This window comes from Trematomus bernacchii, unplaced genomic scaffold (assembly GCF_902827165.1).
Source record: "Trematomus bernacchii unplaced genomic scaffold, fTreBer1.1, whole genome shotgun sequence".
Taxonomy (NCBI): Eukaryota; Metazoa; Chordata; class Actinopteri; order Perciformes; family Nototheniidae; genus Trematomus; species Trematomus bernacchii.
The window spans coordinates 2,804,315-2,831,778 of NW_022987513.1; the positions used below are offsets into that span (position 1 = coordinate 2,804,315).

At 38.6% G+C, this 27,464-nt stretch overlaps 1 protein-coding gene across 9 annotated transcripts in view; it reads right to left on the reverse strand.

Moving 5' to 3' along the window:
- The window catches only part of msi2b (musashi RNA-binding protein 2b), a 264,521-nt gene that overhangs the window by 230,304 nt on the left and 6,753 nt on the right, over positions 1–27,464 (reverse strand). For all 9 annotated transcript variants that reach the window (XM_034152830.1, XM_034152854.1, XM_034152822.1 and 6 more), the window contains one exon: positions 21,903–21,944. In XM_034152830.1, the coding sequence (XP_034008721.1) occupies positions 21,903–21,944 (42 nt within the window). The remainder of the gene's footprint in view (positions 1–21,902; positions 21,945–27,464) is intronic.

The following is a 27,464-nucleotide window of genomic DNA, read 5'->3' on the forward strand; positions in this document are numbered from 1 at the left end:
TGCTATTTGACGCCGCAAAGACTACTGCTGCTACAAAATCCCAATTTCACACAGAGATTTAAAAAACAAATTACTTCAATAATAATAATCATAATCATGATGATGAACTTTAAGGAACCAAAACAATACTTTGACATTAGGATTTGGTAAAAGCAAGTGCTAACAGTTTTACACGACAAGGAGCTCCATCCATGTTTTTTTGTTTTTTTTAATGTTCTGCCCTTTTCATTTTTTTGAGTTTGAGAGGACTAAATTACAATCAATATCAATGAACTGCATGTTTATTAAGTATGGAAATACAAGACTGTGATATATGATTATCTCTGTTTAATTAGTCCAACACAGAGTGGCACAAATGCAAATCAAAGACAACGACATCTTGATGCCATTAAAGAGAAACTCTTATGCTGCACTAAAATCATGCACCCATTTGGAATTTACATATTCAATGTAATCAAAGATGGATACAAGCTTAGTGTTAAGGCACCTGTTGCAGTAATGCATTATTTTGATCTACAGCCATCAAAAGCACAATGTATACTATTCCCTGCTTTGCATCCGACCTACAGGAGATTCCTGCAAAACACGATGTACCACAATATCTTCAGAGACGTGTAGTGCTTATAATCTTGCTTAGGGAGATGCTAACCCCACCATCTTGTGGAGTTCTCAGTGACAGAAGGAGAAGGACTCACCCGGAGGGAAGGAGCCGGTGGCAAGCTCATCGATCAAAGACGGGGAAATGTCAGGCGCCAAGTACGAGACAGAGTTTTTATGCAGGCCTCACGTCTACTAAAGCTACACCTCACAGCAATTACTGTGAATAAGAATGCTCTTTGTGCTTTGAGCAACAGAAACAGTGAGAGCAAATCAAGCCATAAAGTCTATGAGAGTATTCTTTACAAATATGTTATCGCTTATCAGAATCTGAATGTTGTTTTTTTATCCTAGGAGAAACTGGGTTCCTTGACAGTCGCTGCAATTTAGAATAAAAAATGAAAAGTTAAATTAAAAAATACAATTTAAATAGAAACAAATAAAATATATATATCAGAAAATAAAGATATGTATATAAACATATAGGTTAAAGTGCAATAAAAGTAAAATAGAAGATATATATTTGTATTTAATTAAGAAGGTATCCAAGATCAAATGTGCAATAAAAAGATAAATATCAAAAAAATAAGCATAAAGATATTTATATCAAAGAAGTCAAATAAAATGTCCAATTAAAAGATAAAATAAAATGAAAAGATGTATATAAACAATAGTAAGTCAAAATGTGCAGATTTGACTAACATGTACATTTTAATATATGTGTATTGGTATTAATAAGATTTCATTTGTGCAGTCTATTAAGTGCCTGACTGAGGGAGTTTATACAATACATGTTTAATCAATACGACGCCTACAACGATTACTTAACTTGACATTTTTATGCTAAACTCAAGGTTTCAAGATAAACAATAACAATTTCACTGCACAATGACTTATTGTAAAGAGCATGAAATGCTTATTAGATTATATACATGAAGACAAAGAATGGAATCAGGTGTTACCAGTTATTTATTGACTAGCATTGTAAACATTTGATGAATTTGTACATCCTTTGAGGGTTTTGAATATTGCGCGATACTTGCTATTCACACAGAACAAATTGGAAGACTGCTTACAAATGTTTTTCTTTATCAACATTATTTTCTGCCTGAAATAAACCAATCCCGAATCAATGAGCAGGTCAAACTAAATCAATAGACCCACAAAAACAAATGGACCTTATGGAAGAAGCTTGTTTTTGTTTGTTTGTTTTTTGTCGATCAGCACATCATTCTTAAGCAAATATTTTGATGATCAATTAAAAAAAAGTAGGAAACATCTGATGCTACCAGATCCTCGTATGTAGGATTTTCTGCGTTTCTTCCTCTTGTGTAAATGTAAACTTGATTTGCTTTGGGTTTTAGACAGTTGGTCAACAAATACATTGAATATCTCACTTTGGACGGCAGGGGTTGCATTGGGCTTTGGGTTTTCTCCCTTTTCTGCAAGGACATTTTTGTCATTGTCTGTCAGAAGAATTTGCAGTAATTCTTAGTTGCAGCCAAGGACTGTTATACAACCAAATCCAACAAACAAAGACTCATGTAATATGTTACCGAAAAGAAAATGATAGACTCCTTCAAACGCAACCATTTCTGACAACAGCTATGGATGCATTAGCCTACTGATAATAAGCATGATTAACATTATAATTAGCAAGATCCTTCTGAAAGTCATCTTTGCTCCTCTGCATGGCCCTACTTTCTCAGGAACTGACACTGTTTACCTATAGGCCCCAGAAATGTCCCAGATTTTAACAAATAATTGCAGTGTGAAAGCAAATGGCAAACTAATTACTCTCCCATTCTGAGAAATGTACGGTCATGCAGTCGAGAGCCCCTGCAGGATGCCACTTCACTACTACACATTGAAAACATATTCCACCTTTGCTATTAAACATAAACAAGAGGCTGTAGAGGAGAGAATCAAAGTTTCACTGGCATCAGGCCGATGAGAAGTTATGAAAAGACAAAGGAATATGAGCAAGAGATATAGAGGAGCTAGTCTCTTGCTGAAGCCATCAACCTTCTCCTTGAAAAACTATAGTTGGGAGTGTGTGTATTGTTTAAGGGGACCTATCATGCAAAATGCACTTTTGTACGTCTTTTATACATGAATATGTGTCCCCGGTGTTCCAGGGAACTCACCAAGTGTCAGAAAACACAACCCTCTCTATTTTCCTCCATACCCAAATCTCTAAAAAAGGGGCTGCAACGGATCTGATAAAAACTGATCCAGATTTGAACACTTTCCTGACGTCAGGACAGTGGCGCTACGGCTATTGGGCCAACTCCACCAATCAGGAGGAGACAACCACGGCCATTGCCGTTCGAAAGCGCTGGAGACGTTGTAGTACATATGCCAGGCCTCTAGATGGTGCTGTTCTCACAGAATCAGCCCTTGCAAAAACAGAGCTATAAATTGTCAAATTGAGCGAAATGAGGCATGGCTAAAATGCATGATCTGTTTGGTATTTTGAAAAAAATAAAGTATAAATATACCTTATATAGGTATGGTCCTACACTATATTATTCAAATATAGCATGATAGGTCCACGTTAAGTATCTGGATGTATGCTGTATTTAACAAGGTTGAGAAACTGCACGCTAATAGAGTGGTATAGGAATGAGTCCTAAACTCGTAAGCATTTTAGCATTTCCGGTTCCCTCGTCTCAAAGTCAATCGTTTTTTTAAACGTGTTTTGTGGTGGATGCCTAAATTAAAGTTTGTGGTTATTAATAAAGTCTATCGCTTTTACGCATCTTCAAAAAAGGCAGTTGTTTAGGAGTGACTACTAAACCTAATCATTCCGAACAGAAGCCACCTTTAGCTAAGCTGTGACGCAAAGTAATGTAACTACCGCTATGTAGTTCAATTATAAGCCAACGATAGCTTTTTACTTCTGGTGACTGTATTTTCACTAACTATTAGAAGTGCTGCTGATTTGTGGAGATTATACTGCTCAGCAAAAAGTTCCATTGATTTTTGTAGAGCGAGCTTTTCAATGCTAACTTCTGGGTCGGCCTTCAAAAATAAGTCAACACTGCACCACTATTACAAGCAATTGCTCATTCCCTATATGTTATAAGCAATATCAACGGGTATAAGTTGAGCATGAGAGGGAAATCTATTCGCTTTTAAGGAATTTAAGGGATTGTCACACAAACTGTGTTTTTGTGTTTAAATTAGCTTGCCATAAGTAGTTCAGCTCCACTGTTTAATACTTTCATCCCTTCTAAATATGCAAAATAAGAGCCGAGCTAAGATCAGGAAGCTTCCAGCGTGCTGTTTTCCATTCACGTGCACTTCTGGTAGAGAAAACATCTACCAGCTTGCTGTATGGATGTGCTGAATCAATTTCACTCAATAAATCCATATTTGTTTCAACATTAACACGCAAAATAAAAATAATATGCAATAAGAACAACCTCTCTTGTTACTGTCCTCCACCAAAAATAATTTGTTTTCACAGATTATTTATTTTTAAACTGAAAAGGGGTGTGGCAATAACCATGATTTAAATATATATATATATATATATATATATATATATATATATATTGATAGTAAACACATGATTATATTCTCTCAATACTCCAGTGCCTCTAAATAATTTCTGTTTCTTTACATTCTCCAATATCCTTCACAAAAAATTGTTTATTTAATTTGCAAAAACGCACAATAAGTCATTAATTCTTTTGACCAAATGAATTGCATGGTAAAGTCTAAAGATGGGCTGCCCTTATACTGACATTTAATTCTGACTTGTAAGTTTGGTTTGATGTTTGATATTTTAAAAACTGTTATGCATTTACAGTTCAGTTGCAGCCCCTTGAAAATCTGGAGAGCCCAACATTTTATTTTTAGTGCTTTGAATATTACTGGGCTTTTTTTTATGCGTCCATGTCTACATTCAGTTGCTTTATTGCTTCATTTTTTTTGTTTTGCTAATGTGAAAGCCCGTGGCTAACACTCCTCTTGACAAAAGAGATGAGCCGGGCTTGTAAGGTGCGGCTGAAACCACTCCAGGCTGTACTCACATCATTTCTGCCCTCAGTGGGTGCCATATTGTAATCAAACAATGTAAGAATTGGGGAAATAAGGGGAGTGTAATGAAGGCCGCACTCGATGACACCACGTTTGTAGCTGTAATTTAAAAAAGGCAAAGATATTCTATTAGGGCCTCAACAAGCCCCTCATTTTATGAAGCACAACCGTACTGAGCTGAATGATGTCATTTGAATATCGTGTCAGTTTAAATGTGGCCTACTGGGACAATAATGTGGTCACTGACATTTAATTGGAGGACAGAAACAGGTAGGGAGAGACAAAAGAGAGGAGGGGATTCGTGTGCCGACCTCACGTTTTTCAAAGAGATAAATAAAAGATGATAAACATACATTAGAGGGGCCATTTTGTCTAGACTCTTCTTTCTTTTTTAGTCTTTGAGAAATATGTCTCTAAATTTAGCTTCAGATTTATCAAGCCCAGGCAATTCAGGGGAAAAGGGGGACTTGGGAATAGAGAGAGCAAAAGAAAGAGACAAGGTTGAAAGGTATCTGAAAGACAGGTGCGGCAGACAAAAAGATGGAGGGGAGTGGTGGGAGGTGTGTGGGGGGGGAGCATTGTCTGTGAGATCCTGTCCATCACCTGTCACTTTTTAGAATGAAAATACATCTCCACTAATATCCGCCCCCCACATTCTCACACACACACACACACACACACACACTAGCAAGACAGAGGAGAAAGAGATGTGAATTTCAATTAAGCAGGTAAGGAAATGAAACTAGTGTTACAGTTATAAAGTCAACCAAGCAGATAAAGACTCCAATACTGAGAGATGAGACCGACAGATGGACTCGCATACACACAAATATGCTACGACCAACAGGCGGAGAAAAGAATGAAGGTCAAAAGATATCACGTTCAAAGCTCTTATGCTCTACTTTGTCCACTCTGTAAAGTAAAATGGAGGGCCTCATTAAGTGGCACCACATATAACTAGCAATAATGTTAATGAACTCTTTGCCACTATTTACTTTTAATGCATTCATGAATGCTCGTGTTGGCTGTTTTTAATTGCCAGTGGAGATCCTGTGTCTACTTTATGCAAATGTGGGTCTTCATACAACGTGACTTGCCACTTCAAATCTGTGTGCTCTTTTGAAAATCTTTAGATTAGCCAGCTAAGTTTTAAGGGGACATATCGTGAACATTTTCCCATGAATATATTTATTGTAGGTTTTTAGTAAAAACATGTTTACATGCTTTATTATTTAAAAACACATAATTGTTCGTATACTGTCAATCTGAATATATCTGTTTTCAGTCTCTGTCTGTTTTAAGATAAGATAAGATGGACCTTTATTAATCCCTGTGGGGAAATTCAGTAGTTTAACAGCAACAGGGTAACTCTCTCTTTAAGAAACCCCTTCTGAAAAAGCCAAGTCTGTTCTGATGCGAAAATATTGGCATCTTTACAGATTTTTGTAAAAGGTATTTTCTAATAAGTCTGCATTTGGCATTGATGAATCCCATGTTTTCTTACCGACACTGCCCAAAAAAACTGACTGGGTTTTCTTATTTGTGGGATGACATCTGCACATACGCAAACGTACAGTATGAAAGTGAAAACAGAAGTGACTTTTCATTATATGTCCTCATTAAAAATGATTACTTCTTCTTGGTTTAATTACTGTCAGACATACAGCATTAGAGTCAATGTCAGAGAGAAGGTTTCTGGACAAAGCACTGTGTTTTGTCATTTGAGAACAGGGCCAACACAATTTAGTTTACACACTTCCTGCCATGTCATTCAAATGCTAACTAGGGGTCAACTTTTAATAGGAAAGAACTTCATAAAATATAAAGTGTTTTTACAGTTCTGGCTAGCCTCCCCCGCCTGCTCTTCATTGTGGCCGTCCATTTGCAATGAATGGAATCTTGTCATTCACCACTCTGTTTTACTGCTTCAGCCTCTCTCCTCTCCTCTGGGGTCAAATGACCGCACTGAAGTTGCCCTTGTTTCGATGCGACATTTACATGGGAAGCAAATTCTCCAAAGGAGCAAAGTGGACCACAGTTGCACTGAATACAACTAAAATGTTCTTTCTGTAGTGCTCACCCCGGAAAAGCTCCATGTTCTGTCAGCACAAATCGCTACAGCTTAATGTTCAAAAGTTAAATGACTGCATGTTTGCATACAAATTCAATATTCTTCCATTGCATTAAGTCTAAATGACCTACTAAGATTCATCTAAGGTTGGTGTTTATTAATTTACCAATGCACTAGGGCTGTGCATCTTCACTGGTCTCACGATGCATAACAATGCGTTGCATCCTCAATGTTCTATATTACTGCACATGGCTTCTTTTTCATCAATGAATACATGCAGTAAGATAAATATGAACTCCCTTTTTATTATTTGCATGAGTGTTGAGAGCTGTGTCCAGAAATTCATTTAACATATTGGTATAACTTCGCAAATTCCACGCGCTCCGCGCTCATAATTTGCTAGGCCCACGTGCCTCAGCACCGCTGCTATGACTCCATCCTAGAGGAAACACTGGCCTGTCACTCATTATTTTCAGGGAGGGGGCGGGGTTTGGAGCAGCAGAGAGGAGACGTGATCGCGGAAGCGTTCCTCCTGCCTTCACAAACTTTACACACGTATTTATCGTCTGAAAATAGCAAGAGGACATTCATACTCTGCAATCCAAGACTTAATTAAATCCACCAAAAACCTGACATGACGACGAGTGTTTTTCAAAAACATAAATCGATGTGTGTCTCTGAACCGCAGCGACACGGACTGATTCAGAGCGGGTCATTCTGCTGTTGGTTCTGGACTGGTGTTCTTGTGTTGGTGGACAAAGCAGACTGCTCCGTGTTTGGAGTTGCTGTGCCGCTGTCACTTCTGTTCCCTGATCTCTGCGTCACCGACCGATTTGATATTCGTGTGACAGGACAAACAAAACAAAAAAACGTTATTGTCTGGAAGATCAGGAAGCAACGTTACTACGCTATAATCGATTATGTTCTGTCCCTGCAGAATCGTCCACGTCCGCATCGCGATGCATCGTAGAAACGATTAATTTCAACACCCCTACAATGCACACATCTGCTCAACATTACATGAAAGATTAACTACTTCCATATGAAGGATTTTTCTGAGTGGAGGTTGGTCATGCACCTGTATTTCCTAATGACGTATGTAAGGGTTTCCTCTCTTAGTCAATCAGTCAACTAACTGGTTTGTATAGCCTTATTCCACTGATGCATGTTTATTCAATCATTTCATAGTTTTCCATTGTGTAAGTCCTTTATCTCTAGGGTCAACACTGGGGACATTCATTTTGCGAATCAATCACACAATTAATGTAACAGACTAGTATCAAAGCATTTTGTGTCTCACCAGATTTCATACAGTGCATATATGGATTCATAGACTGCAAATGCCTCTATTCATTTGACAAAAGTTAATGAGGAAAGAAGGTGAAAATAATTTAGAGCAATATAAATGCAAAGCGAACAGAAGGTCAAAGTTGGACTAATTAAAAGTGCTATAAAATTGTCTAGTGAAATAAAATTGCTGCATGTAGCTATCAATTAGAAATCGCAAAATAGTCCTAGGCTGTAGCGGCACGGAAATGAATCTGTCAACATTTTTCATTATTGTATGATAACACAGGAGCAAATTAAGTCACAAAATAATTGTTACAAGCTGGACTTGACCTGCTTCATGCATTACCTCGGATTATTTCACATTCCCCACTTTGCAGCAGCAACACTCACACACAAACACACACAGGAGGCTTTCTTTTCTACACAGGGTTGTTTTTGCATTTTCTGACAGAGTGTCACAAGGGGTCTTCTCTTAATGAATCGAGGTGAGAGCACAGGCAGCGGTGAGAAATGATGGCCCAACCACATGTAGAGCATGTAGGTGCAAGAACACATTTTGGGTAATTCTGTGACCAAAGTTGCTGGCGCAGCGGCGGCACACCTGCAGTGCAGTCGCAAGAGAAGTTCGATGAGAAAGAATAAATTACCAGTAGATGTGGAAGGGGTTGGTGTCAATCACTCAATTAAATAAAGGGTAAATTAAAGGGTCCCCTCATTTATTTTATTTAAAAGGAATATGCGGAAGTCCAAGCCTTCTGAACAGAGGAAAAATGTCGATGATAGGTGCAGAGATGTAAGTGGAATGACAATGAAAATGTGCTTCATAGGATATCTAATTTCAATATAATTAATTGTACAGGAAAATATTGAAATCTCAAATTTGCCACGATAAATCAAATCTGTTAGAACCCAATCTGACATTTGGAAAATGTCCAGTAATTACTTTAGTTATGTATTGGCTCTAATTATCTAGAAAGCACTCGTGTCCCATCTCTATATTTAGCATTTCTTTTTGTAAAAATAGTAGCTGCTAGTGTTTATGATCAGTGGAGTGGTTGGTTTAGTTAGACTGAAAGAAAGAGTGCATTTCAAGGTCACCGTCTCAAAAAGACTCAGAAGTGTGTCAACAATTGATGAATTATTACGTAGCGATTTGGTATTCTGTGGATATAATTAGCACTTTCACACATTTAGCGCAAACAGCTTCTAAACAATGCTGAACTTCTCTTGTTAGGAAAAATGTCTAAAGATATGTTGTCGCTCTATAATAACCACTGTTATTGCGTTAATTAAACATCAATTATATGCCTGTTGTGCACTTACTTTGGCTTGCCAGTGCAGCACAAAATAGCTCTATGCCGTTTTGGTTTTTCTTTGACAAAATAAAAGGCTGCTTTAGTTACAAGGTCCATTTTGTTATTTACAGCTAAAGCACTCAAATATGACAAGTCGTGTATGTGACTTCTACACACTTGGAAACAACATCTCTGCGGAGACTTTCATTAAGCATTCAAATAATTTATTTAGACTTTTACACTGGCTGTAAAAAGTCAGTATTTGAAAAGTGTTCATCCGTAGACAACAGCAGCTATAATTGAGCTACGAGTCAAAATGGTTCATTTAATCATATATAAAATTATCATTGTTTATGATGGATCACTCCTCTCCTTCATTTTGTGTGTGCTCTGATCATCAAGATTTGGTCTTATCATTTTGGTGCAAACTCTCTGTTTAATTGCTCTATTTATACACACTGACTTGCATACAGTACATACTTGTACTGCATACTGGCACCTTGTTTGTTACGCATCATTCATTTAGCAAGTATCTTTCCCACTGCTGCGATACCGTTTTCACCTCCAAATTATTTTCAGAGTTGAATTAAATGAAAAAAACAATCTCTAGCACGCGCACACAAACAGCCAAATACAAATTATGGAGAGCCAACATGCAAACACAACACAAATGTATCCAGATGATAAAATATGATGTGGCTGACACTGCCTCCAATGAAAAATTATTGTCATGAGCCAACATGTCAGCAGTATAATCATGAATGATGTGCGGAAGAGAAAGGTCACAGCTGAGGACCGGGGCTTTATGTGGAGGAACAGCTAAGCTCTTTAGCGCCCTGACTTAGAAGCTGTAATTCACTATCGAAGACTTGGTGTCTTACACATTCATTCTCTATATTTTTTTTATCGTAATACAGAAACAGATGCATCATGTCATGGTATAAAAAAATGAACGTCCAATTTTATTCAAAACCAATTTCCCCACATGGGATAATAAAGGATGTGAATCTGTATTCAATCTCCATTTAGGTTGAAAAATTGTATATCATTACGGAAGTGAATGACAGACTAGCGAGCATGTGACTGCAGAGAAAAAGCAGGTGAGGTTCTCCAGCGTAAATGTGGAGCAGCATGCCTGACTGTGTACTCCTGCATGTCCTTCTGGCCATGCTTTGTTATAGCTTGGATTCTATCGTGTTCCCCCCCGTTACCAACAATACCACGCAGATTTTCTGACACTGGGGCCATTTGGGAGCTATTAAAGTGCCTGGACAAAGTATGTGCATAACAGTAGCCTTCCAGTGGCTTATCACAGAAATACAGTGTGAAGACAGGGGTTGGCTGGATTTAGCCTCCTGTATTAGAACTACTTTAGAACTTTGCATCTGTTTTATATTAATACTCTTAGAGCCTGTCAATCTTTTTCTTAATCTTTTATCAAAACTCATCTGTTGGAGTGAAATAAATAACCGCTCATTTTGGCACATTTTAATTAAGCAACAAAAGAATCAATGTTCTAAATGCCTTCTGCTAATTACATAATATGTATGCATCAAAGTGACAACAGATACACCACAGTCACCTTCCAGTGAAGATATTTCGGGGGTGTAACACAAAGGAAATGAATCACACGGCAGCGGAGAGTGACAAGTAAAATAATAGTTCTGAAATATGTAATTACAGCTTAGAATATGTTTCCGTTTGCCGCTTGTTATTTCTCGTCTATCCAGTCATGTTTGGTTATTATTAGTGTGGTCTATTGACTGTTTGAGAGCAGTGAGTAAACCAAACATTAGACCGGTTTTGGTGATTGCAAATCATGACCCTGGGGCCTAGATTATTAAAAGTGACTCCAGCACAAAAAGTACAATAAATTAGTCTAATGATCCACATGATTCAAATGAATTAAAGAGGATTTAATGTTGCAACCTCTGTGGATTTAGTGAAATATTGCAAATAAAAAAGGTCTGAACCATGCGGGGAACCTCAAGACATTAAACATTAGCCGCATTCACACCGGAGTACTTTTCCCCGTACTTTTCGCGTTTAGTTCCGTTAGTACCCCTTATGTCGCGTTCACACCAAAAAGAGCACTTCAAGCCGGGAACTTTTACCCCCATTTTTAGTGCCTGCTGAGAGATGGTACTTTCCTGGGGGAAAAAAGTGCCCCAGTTCTGATTGGCTGGGCGAATTGCAAACCACGCCCCGTACAACTCTGAAATGTTTTGTAGAGCCGCCATTTTATTATCCTCGCATTAGCATTATTAGCATTAGCATTCGCCCAGCGCACAAACGCAGAGAGACTAACTTATGGCAACACAAATAAAACATGGGAGCGGTGGAGATGAGGAGGGTGTCGGCGTTCTGGCGATTTACTCGGAAGGCTTCAGTAGAAGCTGCTGGGAGTCCCAGCAGCTTCTACTGAAGCCAGTCCCCAACTCCGGGGACTTCCGGCAGGGGACTCCGGGTGGCAGTATACGCCGTGAAGTGGTTTGCGGCCTGCCAGTAAACCCAAAGCAGAAGAAGACGAAGTGGCGTCAGCGGCTCATTTGCGTAATCTTCCCTCAGGGAACTTATTCCGGTGTGAACGCGATCTGTACTAAGTGCCCTGGGGTAATAAGTGCCGGGGCACTAAGTGCCGGCACTAAGTACGGCAAAGTACTTGGTGTGAACGCGGCTATTAAGTCTGTGTGGAAGTTCAACTAATGGCTTAACCCTAACCCTCGAGTCCATGTTCATAGATCCAGTGTTAAAATGGCCAATTTATGACAGAATAAAAGTATTACAGCCTTGTACAGAAAAGTTTGGTCTTTATAGATAATTCTCTATCCATGACAACTGTGCATGGGGTAAATCTTGATGAGTCAGCCGTTTCGATGATATAAGGCTTGAAGTTACATATTATGGTTTCTTTGAGTGACAGGTGGGTGGCATCTGAGGTCACAAGCGGTGTGTTCTGCTGTGTGACTCGGCCCGCCTTAACCCCACAGATCATGCCCTTTGTTGGATTAGCCGAGAGTCAGATTAGATGTCACTCATTAGACGACAACGGCATTAGCTGTTCACTTTAAGCTTCACTATGGCCACGGAAGAAGACGTCCAGTCCATATCTTAGTTCTATTGCAAACCCCTCCGTCACAAACTTTCCAACTTGTATTTTTTAATAATTACAACAAATTAAACATTGTAGTGGTTGCTGTGTTTAGGTCATACAACCATAGTGTCCTGGTGGATGCATTTACACTTAAAACATCATAAAAGTGTTATTTATTTGTGACTGTTACCTTGTTGATCAGAACGTGTAAATATCATACATTTGTCAGTATCAGTTTTTTATTTGCCAAAGGGTTTATTTTCTGCAATAATCCAAAATGTAATGGAATATTGGCATTGGCTTTTTGTCAAGGGGGATCCAGAGCGATGCTAACTTCCATGATGGCCAACGAAAAACACATCTTTCCTGCAGCACTCTATTGGCCATCACTACTAATCACACTACCAACAATGGCACAACTAATAACCTGTCAGGCTTGTCTTGTTGAAGGAATATCATTCTTAATCTGAAAGCCTGGTGCCCCCAAAAGAAGAAGAAAAACGGAAAAAAAACAGGACAGCACATACAAAACTACAGAGCATGAACTGTCACACAACGTCAAAGTGAGAAAGAGCAATCTGACCTGCGAGATTACGATATATTACTCTACAATGACAACTGGATCCAATCATGGCAGAACACTTCAGTGAGCCAGTCAGTTAATCCTCCAATCAGACAGACACGACCAACACAAAATGATCAAGCTCTTTGCTTTCAGAAGTACAAATACACTTTAGATACAGTATCTTTAAAAATACACTCCTGGAGTTGATGAAGTAGGAGAAACCTACTTAAGTACAGGCAGATTAACAAAAAACAAAAAATATTACGAAATGATGTTCCAATCACTGGCCTCTATCAAGGTCAAACATGTAACACTCACAGTTGTGTTTGGGATAATTATGGTCACTTTTTTTTTTACATTATATACTTAAACTACATATTTTTTAATTTGTTGGATTATGTGCAACAATTGTGAACTCTTTTTGGTAGAAAACAAAAATGCAGATAAAATGATCCATGTAATCTGCATTAAAAATGAATGTAATCATACATAAACATTGTATTATATTCTCAAAAGATACAAACTACATATAAACTTAAAGGTCACCTATTATGCAAAATACACTTGTTCATGTCTTGTATAAATAAACATGTGTAAAGAGACTCTGAAAGTTTCAGGAAAAGAGATTGGCTCACTTTTTTGTCCTGATCCATTTATATAAAAACCTGTCTGATAATGAGCTGATCAGATTTGGGCCACTTTATGATGTCAAAGATTGTGTGGCTTGTGTAACCATTAGCCAATCACCAACCAAGGTAACCGAGCCTCTCTTGCTACGGATGGTGTATTTCACTCTCTGTAGTACACATCCCAGACTTCTTGTGTTGGAGAGCAGAAACACAGGGGAGAAGGTTGTGAGAAGTAATGAGAATTCCAAACTGGACAGCAAGGTGATGTGTGTGACTGACAACACAATGGAACTCATCATCCTGATTAAACGGGACGTCCCTTTTTAATTATTTTCAGTATCTCCTTTTAAACGCAATCTGAAAGAGGTCACTGAAAAAAAAGCCACTTTCCGAAGAGATGACTTCTTAGTTTTTCACACTGGACTCGGGCAGAGTAAAGAAGATTGGAAAAAGATGTTCATATCATGAGAAAGCTGAAAATGACTGACTAATCCACCTGTCAAATGATCGCAGTGCACTAATACAGATCAGTGCTACAGCTGCGGAGGGCTCAAGGTCAGAGTCACTGTTGGTTTGTGCTGACCAGAGACTGTGTCAGTGACATTCTTCTGATGAGAGACCAGAAAACAACAAACACTTGTGCCCTTTTCCCTAAAAAGTATGTGAGGGTTTTTTTAAACATGGACGACGCACTTAAAAATAGGCGATACAATTCTTTCCAATTGTCTTTTGTGTCTGTTCTGGTTAGTCACCAAAGCAGTTACTGCGATTCATTTTTTTAAATATTGGTTCTTATTCTATATTTTGATCAAACACTAACTGTTGGAACAGAGGAGATGGAACAAAGACGTTTTCGGTTTTACATTTTTTCTGCCGTTTGAATAAAGTGTGTTCTTAGATAATCAGCAAGATAAAAAATACCATTTCAATCAGAAAGAAGCCTGGCAGCTTTGAGGAGAGAATATAAGTGTACGTTTTGTATCCATTATAAAAATTGGGTTTTGTTTATGATATATTTACATTAACCAGGTCACCTAGCATTAAGCCTTAAAAGTTATTTCAGCACACAGTAATAATAACAAATAAAAGACAAATAAGTACACAACCATGGCTAGAAAAAATGAGTAGCAGCAGTTTAAAAGAACTAGGTGACATAAATAACATAAAGTATTGAGACCGTTTTCTTTTAAATGTAAGTTTTTTACAGTGATATTTTCACACTACAATTGGCTCATTGCACAAAATTGCTGCAGATTTGATTACAATACATTTCTGATTCTATCAATCAGGTGTTTTTCTGGGGTGGTGGGGTTATTTACACAGGTTGACTCATTCATGCACCACTATACACGACGTAAGATACAGACGGACAGGACACTCATACCAGGTCACGAGTAAAGCCATATAAGGCTGATTTAACACAGCCCAGTGATGCATTTGCTCTAGTCCACCTAGTAAACATTACAGATGTGTTTTGGTGTGTGCGCTTGTGTTGTTTGTATCTCCGTGTGCACATGTGTGTGCACACGGACAGAGGCTTTGATAAGAGGTCTTGAGAGGTATAGTGGAGGACCATGCCCTCCTCTCGTCTGCTCTCCTCTCAATCCCGCCTAGCAGGCTGTCCTCATTACTGTCAGTCAGCATCAGGTTTAGCAGTGCCAGGCTCCTGCACAGCCCTCTGTCCTCTCTGCCCTGCCAGCACTAGCCTGCCTGACTGCTGCCATTGGTAAGCATTGTGAGAAGCCCCCTCAACCCCCTAGAAAACCTAATTATTCTCCACCCGCATCCGATGGGGAAGAAAAAGAGGGAGGCCGAGAAGGAAGAATCACACGTGCACTCCATTTATAAGCACTGTGGCAATTACTCAAACAAAGGAAATGTGTGTTCATATTATATCTGCGGTTAAGAAAAATAATTACACTGGCATTCGCATTTACAAATCGTTCCATTGAAGCATAAATATTGGAGGAAAGCCCGATACGTTTAGAAAGTGTGAAACACGCACTAAGAAAACATGCATGAATCAAACTGAGCGTCGCTTTGACTAGCCGTTAACTGGGTCACTCAGTTGGTGATTGTGTCTGACCACCAAACAAACAGTCATTCATATGCCTGTGCTCTGGCCCCGTTTTCATCTGGAGCAGCTCCACTGAGGCCACTGAAAGCAAAGGAGCTGACGGGTCAGGGATTTTAAACCCGTCTCCGACTTTGGCACAGTAGCCATTACCACAGAGGGAAAAACAACTCCTGTGTCATCCTCCATCTAAAGCAGGGTTTATTTACGTTGTCTGCACATCTGTTTTTTTTTTTAGGGGTGAAGGGAGAGTGACAGTGAAGAATTCCCATCAACTCGGCTGTCACTTTTCTGTCGTCTTCAGTCCGTCTCTTGGTTTCAGTGAAACGTCAGTGCATTTAGTGTCAGTTGTAAAAGCCATTTCAAAAGTGCATTTATTCTAAGAAATACAGAAAATATCTTTTCAGCCACACATATTGGTCGCTGACCAGGATAAGACCTTCTCCATATGCCTTGAAATGCGACGCCGGGTTTGGATAATAGCCTGCAAAACATAGCATTCTTTCTCATTCTTCCACTCCGTGTGCCATCTGCACGGTAGAAATGCCTTGAAATAAGAAATGTCTAATAAGAAATAATCTTCTATCTCATAATAAACATTTGGGAGGGCTCATTGTCATAAACTGTAAAGCTGAACAAAGATATTGATATGGCATTCTGTTCAACATTAAAGACTTTTGTCCTTGAATATTCTTTCAGAGTCACGCAGCTGTGCAGATCTGACTTGGAACGGGGGAAGCTGGTGCTTTTAATAAACTCAGAGACATTGAAAGGGTCTGGCAGCCACAGAGGTTTCATTTTCCCAGCAGTGAGCTGTGTGATTTAAAATAAGGATCATTTTGAGAAGGGGAATATCACAATGATAAATCTAGATCAAATAACTGAGCAAGGTGTAAGGCTGGATTTGCAAGGCCTCATAATCCTGAAAGACTGAAAAGGAAGCACGGAAAGTTACAGAAAGAGAGATGTAGTAAAACACGATGGAGAGTTTGTGAATTTTTATTTAAAAATACACCTGTGCCTCTCTAATAAAGTATAAATGTGGTTTTAACATCCACGGTCAAAAGACAAAGGTGAATTTACTTCATGAAGCATTACTATAAGACTGTGTTAGACCTAGGAGTCTTTTCTACAGGGAAGGGAGAACTGTCCTTGAGAGAGTTGTAGGACACAGACAAGTGGAGGAGTTGGACGTACTGGTCAATTTGTCAATCACAGCGAATAAGAGTTAGAGAAAAAGAGAAAAAGGCAAAGTGAAAGCTCCAGCTGCCCACACAGACAGCGAGCTACAAACACCAGAGCTACAGTCACCGCTGTAAAGCGCTGGAGTAAAAATGTGGGACAGTTCTAAGATGATATTTCTGAGTGATAGCCCAGAATTACCATAACTAGTTCGCCTCACAAAATTAACAAAATAACCAGAATGTGTGGATGTGTTGTTGCAGATGTGCAGTACACATCTTATTTGTTCACAGTCTTCTTCCTGCATCCCAAGGAGACAGTGACAACCTTACGGGTTGGTTTACAATCTCTTTATGGAGGTGCAGGAAAAAAAGGTTACGCCCATCGCTCTGTAAATGGTTGCTACTCCATCCTTTCATTTCCATAACAAGCCATCAGAACTCATCTCCCACTGAAGTGGCCACAGTCCCACTGGCAATTAAAATCATGCTGGGACATGCCATGGTTATGTGTTACTCGGCTGTTGCAGACAAAAGCGGTGGCAGTGGCAGCGGTAACAACGACAACAGTTGAGTGGTAAATCTCGAGCGATGTCGGTGGAATCGTCGCTTTGATTTCTCCAGGAAACTAAGAGCAGGCCTCGTTTACATGTTTCTGTATGAAACTTCCTGCAAGATATCAAACGGGGAAACAGTATCATCTCATCTCTGTCTGCTTTACCAATTTCTAGGATATACACAGCCACAATACTAAGAAGGCATGTAGGGTGGACATTTTTTTTTAGATTAGTAAAAAAAAAAAAAAGCCGGACCCCGTCCACACGAAGACGAAACGGGTTGTATCCGCTACAGTTCTCTATCGTATAGACGGTTCGTCCACACGAGGCCGACACGGAAACGTGGATACCGATAACGGCTCCCAAGGTGGGTAGATCTGCGGACGAAACGCTCTGGGGGGGCCAAACGGCTCCGTGTGTACGCCCTACACGATTATTTCCTGATAACGATGACGCCATAGTCCCGCCTCTCCCCACCTCTGCTGCTCACCCCCGCGTCACCCGCGTCATTGCTGATGTGTTTCGCCAACAACAACAACAATGGCGGATCACAGGGTTGCTTTCGTTTTCCAGACGCTACTGACCACAGATGTTAGTGCAAAATCTACAGCTCCTCTACCACAACCATCAGCAACAAGTGGAAAAGGAGAACTACATGAACTACATGCTAAATCCACCGCGGAGAATAAACAGAAGGGCAACCAGGCAACCATGGCAACCATGCTCGGGGGGTCTTATTCGCTGCTTTTGGTGTATTTTGTGGCAGAAGTACAGCGCCACTTACAGGCCCGGCATATGTACTACAGCGTTTCCAGTGGGTCGAGCGGTCTCGTGTGGACGGACACGTTTCTTGAGCCGATTCAGTGTAGACGGAAGACTTTTTTGATATCGAATTCGGTTCGTTTTCGTCTCCGTGTGGACGGGGTCTCAGACACAGGTGTAAAAACGTGCAATATTTTGATGTGAATCGGAGTCTTGCTGGAAAGGATAGGTTAAAGTGTTAACTTCTGACTTATGAGGGATCATATTAGCTTAAGCTTTTTTTTTTTTTTACACAGAATTGGGACTTTTGATATCGTCTCTCATTTCTTACTGCGAGCCATGAAGGGTTCCCTTAACGGACAGTATGGACAGATATTATTGCAGTGACCAAAATAATTGCAGAAATCCTTAAACATAGGAATGAGTTAGCATTTTTGACAATGGGGGCTTTGAATGTTTATTTGTTAGATGCCTGAAATAATCAGACATTTTTCTGATCACTGATTAGTTGATTAATTTCTAATGCAAAAATACTAGAAAATCCTATTTTCAGTCTATCAAATAAGGGGATTTATTACTTACCTCTGTTTTATATCCAATAAAAGGGAATATCATTGGGTTTTGGAATGACTAGAAATTTAAAGAAATTGGACTTACTTGGAAAATATAGAAATGTACATCCAAGATTCTCAGAGATGTTATAGCCCATTAAACAGTTATTCTAGGAAATAATCAGCAGATTAAATGATAATGAAAACAATTATATAATTGTAGCCGTTGTGAAACTTAAAGTTGAGTCGCTGAAACATTTATGTTGAAATGCTGGAATTCTAAAGCTACTTTTAGCCGCCTATCTTATAATGCCATGGCTCCCCCAGCCCGGCTGAATGGCAGGGAGGATATAAGGCATCAATTAATGTGCATAAAACACCTTGCATCACATCATCATTGTGTAATCCTTTCTTTCTCATCTGTCAATCATCAATAGAAAAACGTAATCCCTGAATATCCGTGGACTAGTCCGCACTGATACCTTTGACACAAAGAGTAAGCACAGCCTCCATTTCTAATACAAAACGTTCACTTTGAAGTCTTAAGATAAGCGTTAGATGTGTGACATTATTCATTAGTAATGTGTGTCAGTTTGCATTTCTTTTGCACCTGTTTTTCTATTTGACCAGGGCTTTGGTTTTCTCCCCCGGTACAATACCCTATTCTAGTGCAGATGCTCACACCAAACTACTCAAAATGTATTCTTAACTGCAAGGGCAATTATATAATAATAATAATCACATTGTGACCAATTTGTCCGACAATGACATATTTATGTATAATCATGACCTACAATTCTGGTATAATACTGGCATTTAAAAACAGAAATGTTTTACTTACTGCAGAATTGTACCAAGTACCAATACAAATCCTCAAGCAAGTCGACTTTGCAATAGGTAAAATCAGATTTAAATTAAAGGATTGCGAGGCTGTCAGTTATTCCCTAATGATTATTTGTTGCCCAGCGCATTCCCCGCTGTTTTTCTGACCCTCTCTTAACAATGGAAATGTCCATGTTTTGGGGCAGTGTGAGTTAGGCCTGCTGATTCAAGTTGTTTTTCCTGTGATCCTGTCATCCCAGTGCTAACACCTTCAGTTGTTTACAGTGAAATGTCCTCTGTGTTCACCTTCACTTCCTGTCTGTTTTCAGCATTACTCTACGTGCTGTACATACTGTATAGTTTTACCATACTGCAGCATTCAGCAGCGCGAGGTCACTGGCAGGGTTACTTGCGAGGTCATTGTTAGCCGTGAGAAAATTAACGCTGATTGGTCTCGTCACAATTTGCTCCCTGAAGCCCGTGCCACTGAGGCACCTGCCAAGCAGAGCTTCTTTAAATGAGAACGGAGCCTATTCAACAGCTGCATAGGCAGCCAGGCGGGCAGACAGTGTAGGGGAGAGAGGGACAAAAGAAAGCAAAATGCAAAAACAGAGAAGACTTTCTAAATGGGAAACTCTGGGACTTCTTTTAAAAGGTCTTAAATCAATTTAACATAAAGTACAAACCCATGCAATGTTAATCTATTCGGTTTAATCACATTGCTTTTAGATCCTTTATAATCCACATTCAATACAACCATTTTTCTTCTCTAACAAGCTTGCCCTATAGCCATTTTATAAATCATTGGCACAGGGCTTTTGCAGTGCCACAAATTCTGTTATGGTGTCATTATTTCACCGAGTTATGAAACAGGCAAGGTGGAATGGCAAACATGTAGTACAACAGCACAAAAAGATTGCAATTCCCTCCCTGAGTCATAGCATACAGAAATGGTATAACAGTGTTTAAAAAAAGATTAACAATAACCGCGACAGCAAGAGGAGTTTGTGGTTCATTTAAAAATTGGAAGCATCAACCACCATCTGAGCTGTTTTATTGCACCTTCGACTTCTGTGAGCGAGACTCAAAAGGGAAGAAGTTAAAGTGATACACTTGGCGTGCAAGAACGCTGGTAGTTTCTCAACCATATGCCGATATCCTTAAGTCACCATGTGCTCTGGCTTTGAAAGCCTCCACTGCCAGTTCCTCATTTGAAACCTGACCAACTCTTTAACAATGCCTCTCTCTGATCCAGTGGGAAGGAGAAAATCTATTATCGATTTCCACCTGGTTTAGGTGGGAAAAGCCCTGATGGTGGTGTTGAATAGCGCTACACTGTACCGTGCATTCACACTAAAGCTGGGGGATGGTGTGAGAGGGTATGTCAACAAAGCCCTTGACTACGACACAGAACCATCTGCACGCGCTGAATATTTAATAGTCAATAGAAATTGCTCGAGACCAGTAATCAAGAAAAGGAAAAAGAAAAGATAATAAGCATCATGAGGAGCTCATACATCAGTTCCTGCGTGATTTGAGTTTGGCTTGTCTTTTAAATCACCCATTGTTTCAATGCTAATTGTGACTATTTCTCGATGCATGCACCACAATTACAGATATTTCTTAATCACTTATGTCATTCAATCCTATTTAACTCCAAATACAAAAGAAAACAACTCAATAGACGTATAATTCCACCAGCAAATTAAATGCATCCCTGTCAGAGATGTCAACAATCATCTAAGAATAAAACTCTTCACTTTTTACAAAAACGTGCACCTTAAAAAAAAACTTTAACAACACAAGACGGGATGATATTATTTCTCCACGTCCTATTTTTCACACCTGCATAAAACTTCCAACAAATAGATAACTGCAGACATATATGAACCCACTTCCTGTCAGTTACAAGTTCCCCCATCAAACCGATAAGATGGTTTCACATTTATACTCGGTTGCATAAACACACAATGAGCCTGATTATACTATTGCAGCCTAAAATTGGCATTGAGCTATTTTCTAATAACACATTTAAAAATGGTGACATTTAAAAAAACCTATAATGAGGGATGAAATGCAAATATAAGCATAAAAGCACAGGAAAAAAATGATGTGTATATAAATCAGCATAACCTCAATCATGCTGAACGTTTCCTTTAAGTCTTATTTGTCCAACTTTAATTGCTTTGGTGAAACAGCACAGGCAAGGTGAGAACAATGGAGCCACACTAGGTATTTCTCGACAATAACAAACAGACAACCACCGCTTCTTTGTGTCTGCTGTGTGAGCACACAAAATTAGGTAAGCCGGTGACATGAGACATAATCATTTTCTTTGAGCGGGGTTAGTGACCAATTTATTCTTACCTTAGGCTGGGCGCGACGTGGAAAGGCAACCTTAGGATCAATCTGAGAAGGAGAAAGGAAATTGTTGTTAAAGGAAACGCTGGGTTTTTGGTGAAAAGCAATGAATAGGTGTTAAAAATATTTCTCAAACTGTAAGACCACAAAAGGCTCCCCAGAGTCCAAGCATTCATATTGTAAATCCTCTGTGGCCACGGATAAATACTAGGACTTTAAAAGCAGTAATACAGATTCAAAATGTATTCAAATTGTGATATTTTCAATTGACAATGTTAAGAATGTATCTAAGCCATTAAGATTAACAAAAGCTGCCTGTGGCGATAGAAACAGTCTGCTCTTGAATTCAATAAGCATTTTTTACACTAAATCTGCATTCAGGAGCTGTCAAAGTTATTGCAATTACAAATTAAGTGCACATAAATGGTCCAACAAAAGGATGATTAGAACATAGGAAGGATTTATTTTTTTCATAGCACAATGGCTCTCCTACATTGAAGCTGACTTTTGTTTAATCTGACCTTTAAATTTTCCCCCTCTGTCTGCCACTCTGGTTAAGGTTATAAGTTATTTTCACCGAGGAACGGCTGAGTCATGGTTATGTGTATCTTAATATGCTAATGCCCTTGTAGTCATGTTGCAGTCAAAAATATCAAATCTGACAACTACATGCCCTGATCATGTTTTTCTCCTGATCATTGATGAGCCACATTGTCTTAATCGGCAGATAAACGGCAATTGATGTTTTTTCGTAGCAGCTGGTATACAAGGCTCTTTACAAAATATATTCACCAATATCCCGAACAAACGTTAAAACTGTTCCTTAATCAGGGTAGACTGGAACAAATATTGATATCTATAGTGTGTAATGTGCTGTTTTGCTGAAGAACATACAATTGAAATGAGTATAAATAAACAATTATATTCCTATTAAAATGTTTGCAAAATTAAATGTCAAATTAAATGCATAATAATAAGAAGAGTAATAATAATACAAATTAAAAACATTGAATATATATTTGTAATAAAACTGTGAAAACAACCACTTTTAACAATAGAGAGGCGAAGTCCCGCCCATCTACTTCCGACTCATGGGACCTTATTTCGGAAAAATTATGTATTGAAGTCAATGGGGAGAAAACGTATCTTTCGATCCCGTTTGAATTGTGCCACGAATTACACATATGATGTTTGTCAATCTTAAAAAATAATTTCCATGTCAAAAAAGTCACTGTTTGTCGTAAAACTGTTGAAATATAAGACTATGCAAAATACGCAACTAGAAAGACTACAAATCCCAGAATCCCGGTCCCGCACGCTGGCTCTTACGAACCGACTAACTCCCCTTGTGTGTATGTACAGCTCTCAACATGCCCAGACTTGGAGTGATTTTCACCTCTTTTAATACTTTTCGCCTCATTCTGAAAGAAAGAAGTGAAATGTGCCAACGTGACGGCCGTCTTGGTGTGTGGTGCGAGACGGGAGATGTAGTTCATTGAGCGTTTTCACACAAAAAAAAGTGTTACTTCACAGTTTTACGACACATTTTTATTTTTTTGATTTGCAAAATTATCTTTTAAATTGACAAACATCATATGTGTAATTCGTGGCTCAATTCAAACGGGATCGAAAGATAATCTTTCTCTCGCCATTGACTTCAATACATCATTTTTCCGAAATAAGGTCCCATGGAGGTCCCCCGGAAAGGGAGGGACTTCGCCTCTCTATTGTATCTATTGTAAGTTTCTCACCAAAAAGTTGACATATGATCAATCATGATTTGTTTATTATTATTTAAATGTTGCTACATAAAGCTTCAAAAAAGCTCATTCACAATGCAGCATTGTAGCAGCCTATCAGTCATTCAATGAATCCCTACTATACAGCATCCGATAATTAGACAGATGCAGAGATTTGGCCCCATAACTGCTTTCACGCAGGTCAGCTTAGTTTTTCAGAATTTTCACTGAGCAATTAGGTTAAAACATGAGACTAACATCTCAAATGAATATCTTCAAGACTGACTAATGGAAGTGAAATGATGAGGATTTGAAAATATATCAAATATCCCCGACATTACTTTGATATTTTCTACTACCGATACAAATTTAAAAGGTATTTGGCGATGCACTATGGCAAAGCACATTTAAAAGACTGCTAATTACTGACTAATATTGGTGATACGACATCATTTTACGATGGTGTCAACTGATATAGTACATTAAAAAAACAACAACAGAAAAAGAAGAACAAGTTAGTGAGCAAGCCAGCCACACTATCGCTCTGCCGGTCATGGTCGCAGCTTCTATTTTAGGCAGGAATCGCTGATTGAATATGACAGGGAGAAAATGAGAGTCTGAGGCCTCTGACGCCTCCAGATATTGCCAAATAACCAGGAGGATGCGTCAGATCAGCCTGTTTCTCCATCTTATTCTTGTTATCTCATTAGCTACATTTCCCTCATTAATTTCACTGGTATGAAGGTATGTGGGGGGGGGGGGGGGGTCTCATCAACCTTTACAATGTAGAGGAACTATCTCATACAGCAATGTCTTCCTCAATTGTCTTTGCCTGGATACCAAAGAAATTGTAAGAGGAAAGATTTGCTTTTGTTTTTAACTGAAAATCCTTTTTTTATATCTTCTGCTACATATTAAACTCAAATCTACAATTAGTATACTAATTCTATGCATCCATAAAAGTTACTCCTTGAGCACAGATGGATATATTTATGAAAAAAGAAATCTCTTCCTGATGAGGAAAACAATGGAAATAGAACGAATTAAGAAACACAAGAACATAAAGACACCATCTGCACAGATCAATTAAGCCAATGAGACTGAGCACGTTTTAATGTGTTTGAAGGGAAACCATGATGTGCAATGTCATTGTCATCTTTTCTGTCAGTCTCAGTTATTACGGTAATCTTTTTAAATCAAGTCAAAATGAGAAATGGATTCAATAACACCTGGGTATGGCAACCCCTGCTTGTAATGAATTTAATTTAAAGATTTGTTTTAGCACTTAGCCCCAGGCATAACCAATTCAAACTCAATTATTCTGTGCGCCCTATTTGAGCAAAGACAACACATTATGCTTAGAATACCAAAGTCCTATATACACTTGGAAATATATCTGACTTTTTTTAAGCCTATACAAAACCTATTAAACCTCTTTTCAACATATTGTCTCAACTAATTGTTTTTCCTTCCTGCTGAGAATTTATTTTCACAACGAGGCTTTCCGATTCAAGAGAGCACTGAAACACAATGGAGGTCCTATAGTTTTCTGTCAGTTGCAAATACTACAACTATCAAAAAGAGGCAATTATATGCACTCAGGGCAATGCAACCAAATGAGGCAAAGAGGACTTACTAACCAATCCTTCTGAGAAATCTTGTAGCAGCACCTTTTTAGGTCACAACTTATGATGAATGACTCCTTTGAGAAATTTGAACAGGAGGAGAGGAGACGAAGCAATCGTTTCCCTTTGGTTTACATATTAATGTGAAAAATGTAAAAGTGCCATCATAACTAAGGCCAATAGCTCAAATATGCACTGCACTTTACTCTGAGGTGGAATAAGTACTCAGATGTTATACTTAAGTTAAAAGTAGTAAGATTGCAGTGTACAAATACTCTGTTACAAGTAAAAGTCCTGCATTTCAAAAATGACTTTAGTAAAAGTACAAAATATACTTAAGTACTAAATCTGAAAGTACTCATCCAAGTGGCCATCACATCACTGGATTATAATTAGTGATCCAGTAACGTGTTTTACATTTGGATTTTGGAGTCAAAATATTAACTAACTAATGTCCTGAAATAAATGTAGCAGAGTAAAAAGTACAGTATTTGCTTTCAAAATGTAGTAGAGTAGAACTACAATGTAGCATAAAAAGGAAATACTCAAGTAAAGTACATGTACTTTAAAAAAGAACAGTTCTTGAGTAAATGTACTTAGTTACTTTCCACCCCTGACTTTACTGTGTAACCAAACCTTTGAACCAGAGACTATGCTGTCCCGGTTTGACCCGATACTTCCTTCCTGAAACATTTTGGTTATGTAACTCACATACCATCAGGGTTTGGGATCAGTCAACCGGACCTGGGAACTTTCCACACAAGGTGCAAAATTTCCCTCAAGTCTGATTTCATTTATATCTTCAAAATGTTAGGTTGGTGTTTTTAATAAAAGCTATTAGTGATGTACTTTGCATGTTTTTGAGTATACTATTCTTCCCTTAATGTGTTAGGGGGGAGGGCACTCTCTTATCCTCACTGTGCTTTTGCTTTCAATGTTATTTTCCATCAGCTGAATGCAACAAGTTAAATCTGTGATTTGTTGAAATTGATTCTGGGAACAAATCACAAACTGATGTAGAAGTAAAAAGGTGTTTTTAAGGGATATTTGTCCCAAAAAGCACATAAGTTAAAAGACACGCAACATCTTGGTAGATAGCGACACCTCCCATCCAGCTTTATGGTTATCTTCTAGTAGCAAGTACTTTATTAATCCCCCTCAAGGAAATGTCTTTATCGTGAAAACATTACAAGCCGTGCATGCAAAATAAACGGCACAGATATTTAGAAACCTGACTGCGAGTTGAGCAAACAATCTGCTCTGAATATGAATTTGCTCCACCTTTGAACATTACGTTTTATTAGTTGCCAGATTAGCTGCTCAAACGACGGGAACCAGCTCTATTAAGCAGGTAAACACATGGAAATTACCTTCCATTTATTGTTTTAACACTGAAGTATGAAGGTCATCAAATTCATTAAGGAGCAGAGAAATAAACGTGACTGATGTACAACAACATTTTCTATTGTTGTTTTATTGGGTATGAAAGTGGAGGTTTTTGTTTTACATGAAGCAAAGTAGAAGCAATATGACACTTAAGTAGTCCACAGACAGTTCAGGCTTAAAGATGTTGCCCAATATCATATATTTTTATAATAAAATGAGAATAATAATTGATGGTATATGTCCTTCCAAGAAAAAGGATATAGTTAGAATCATGAACACAGGGATATGAATCCTGGTCTCATTCGGGATATGATGTTTACATTGATCTCGAGGAAACCTGGGGCAAATGTAGACACACTCATGCAGCTCTTCATTCTTACAGGTATGATTATTAGAGGCATCTGTTGTCTGTAATTTAGGTTCTATGGGGTCCTTTTTTCCTTTGATTAATGTACTAAAACCCTCTAATGGGAGCAGTACCTTTTATGTACAATTGACAGACAACCTATAATGTGATGTCATTTTCAAAAGGCACTGCAATTACGGAACGCAAGCCTTTTGCAATGTGTGAACCTCAGATAGCACCTACACAAGTTTACACAGTTCAGTACCTGCGGAGCACCATAGAATGACAATGTAAAGATTTGCTACTGCTAAAGTAGCTGTAGTCGGGAGCTTTTTCCTCACTATTAAGCAAACCAGGCCTCTACAGTGTGTTGGCAAGTATTTCTCACCTTATGGCCTCTTTACATCACCCAAAATTGTACAAAATAAGACCTTCTCTGCATCTTTATTTTATGATGAAACATGATCCCAGA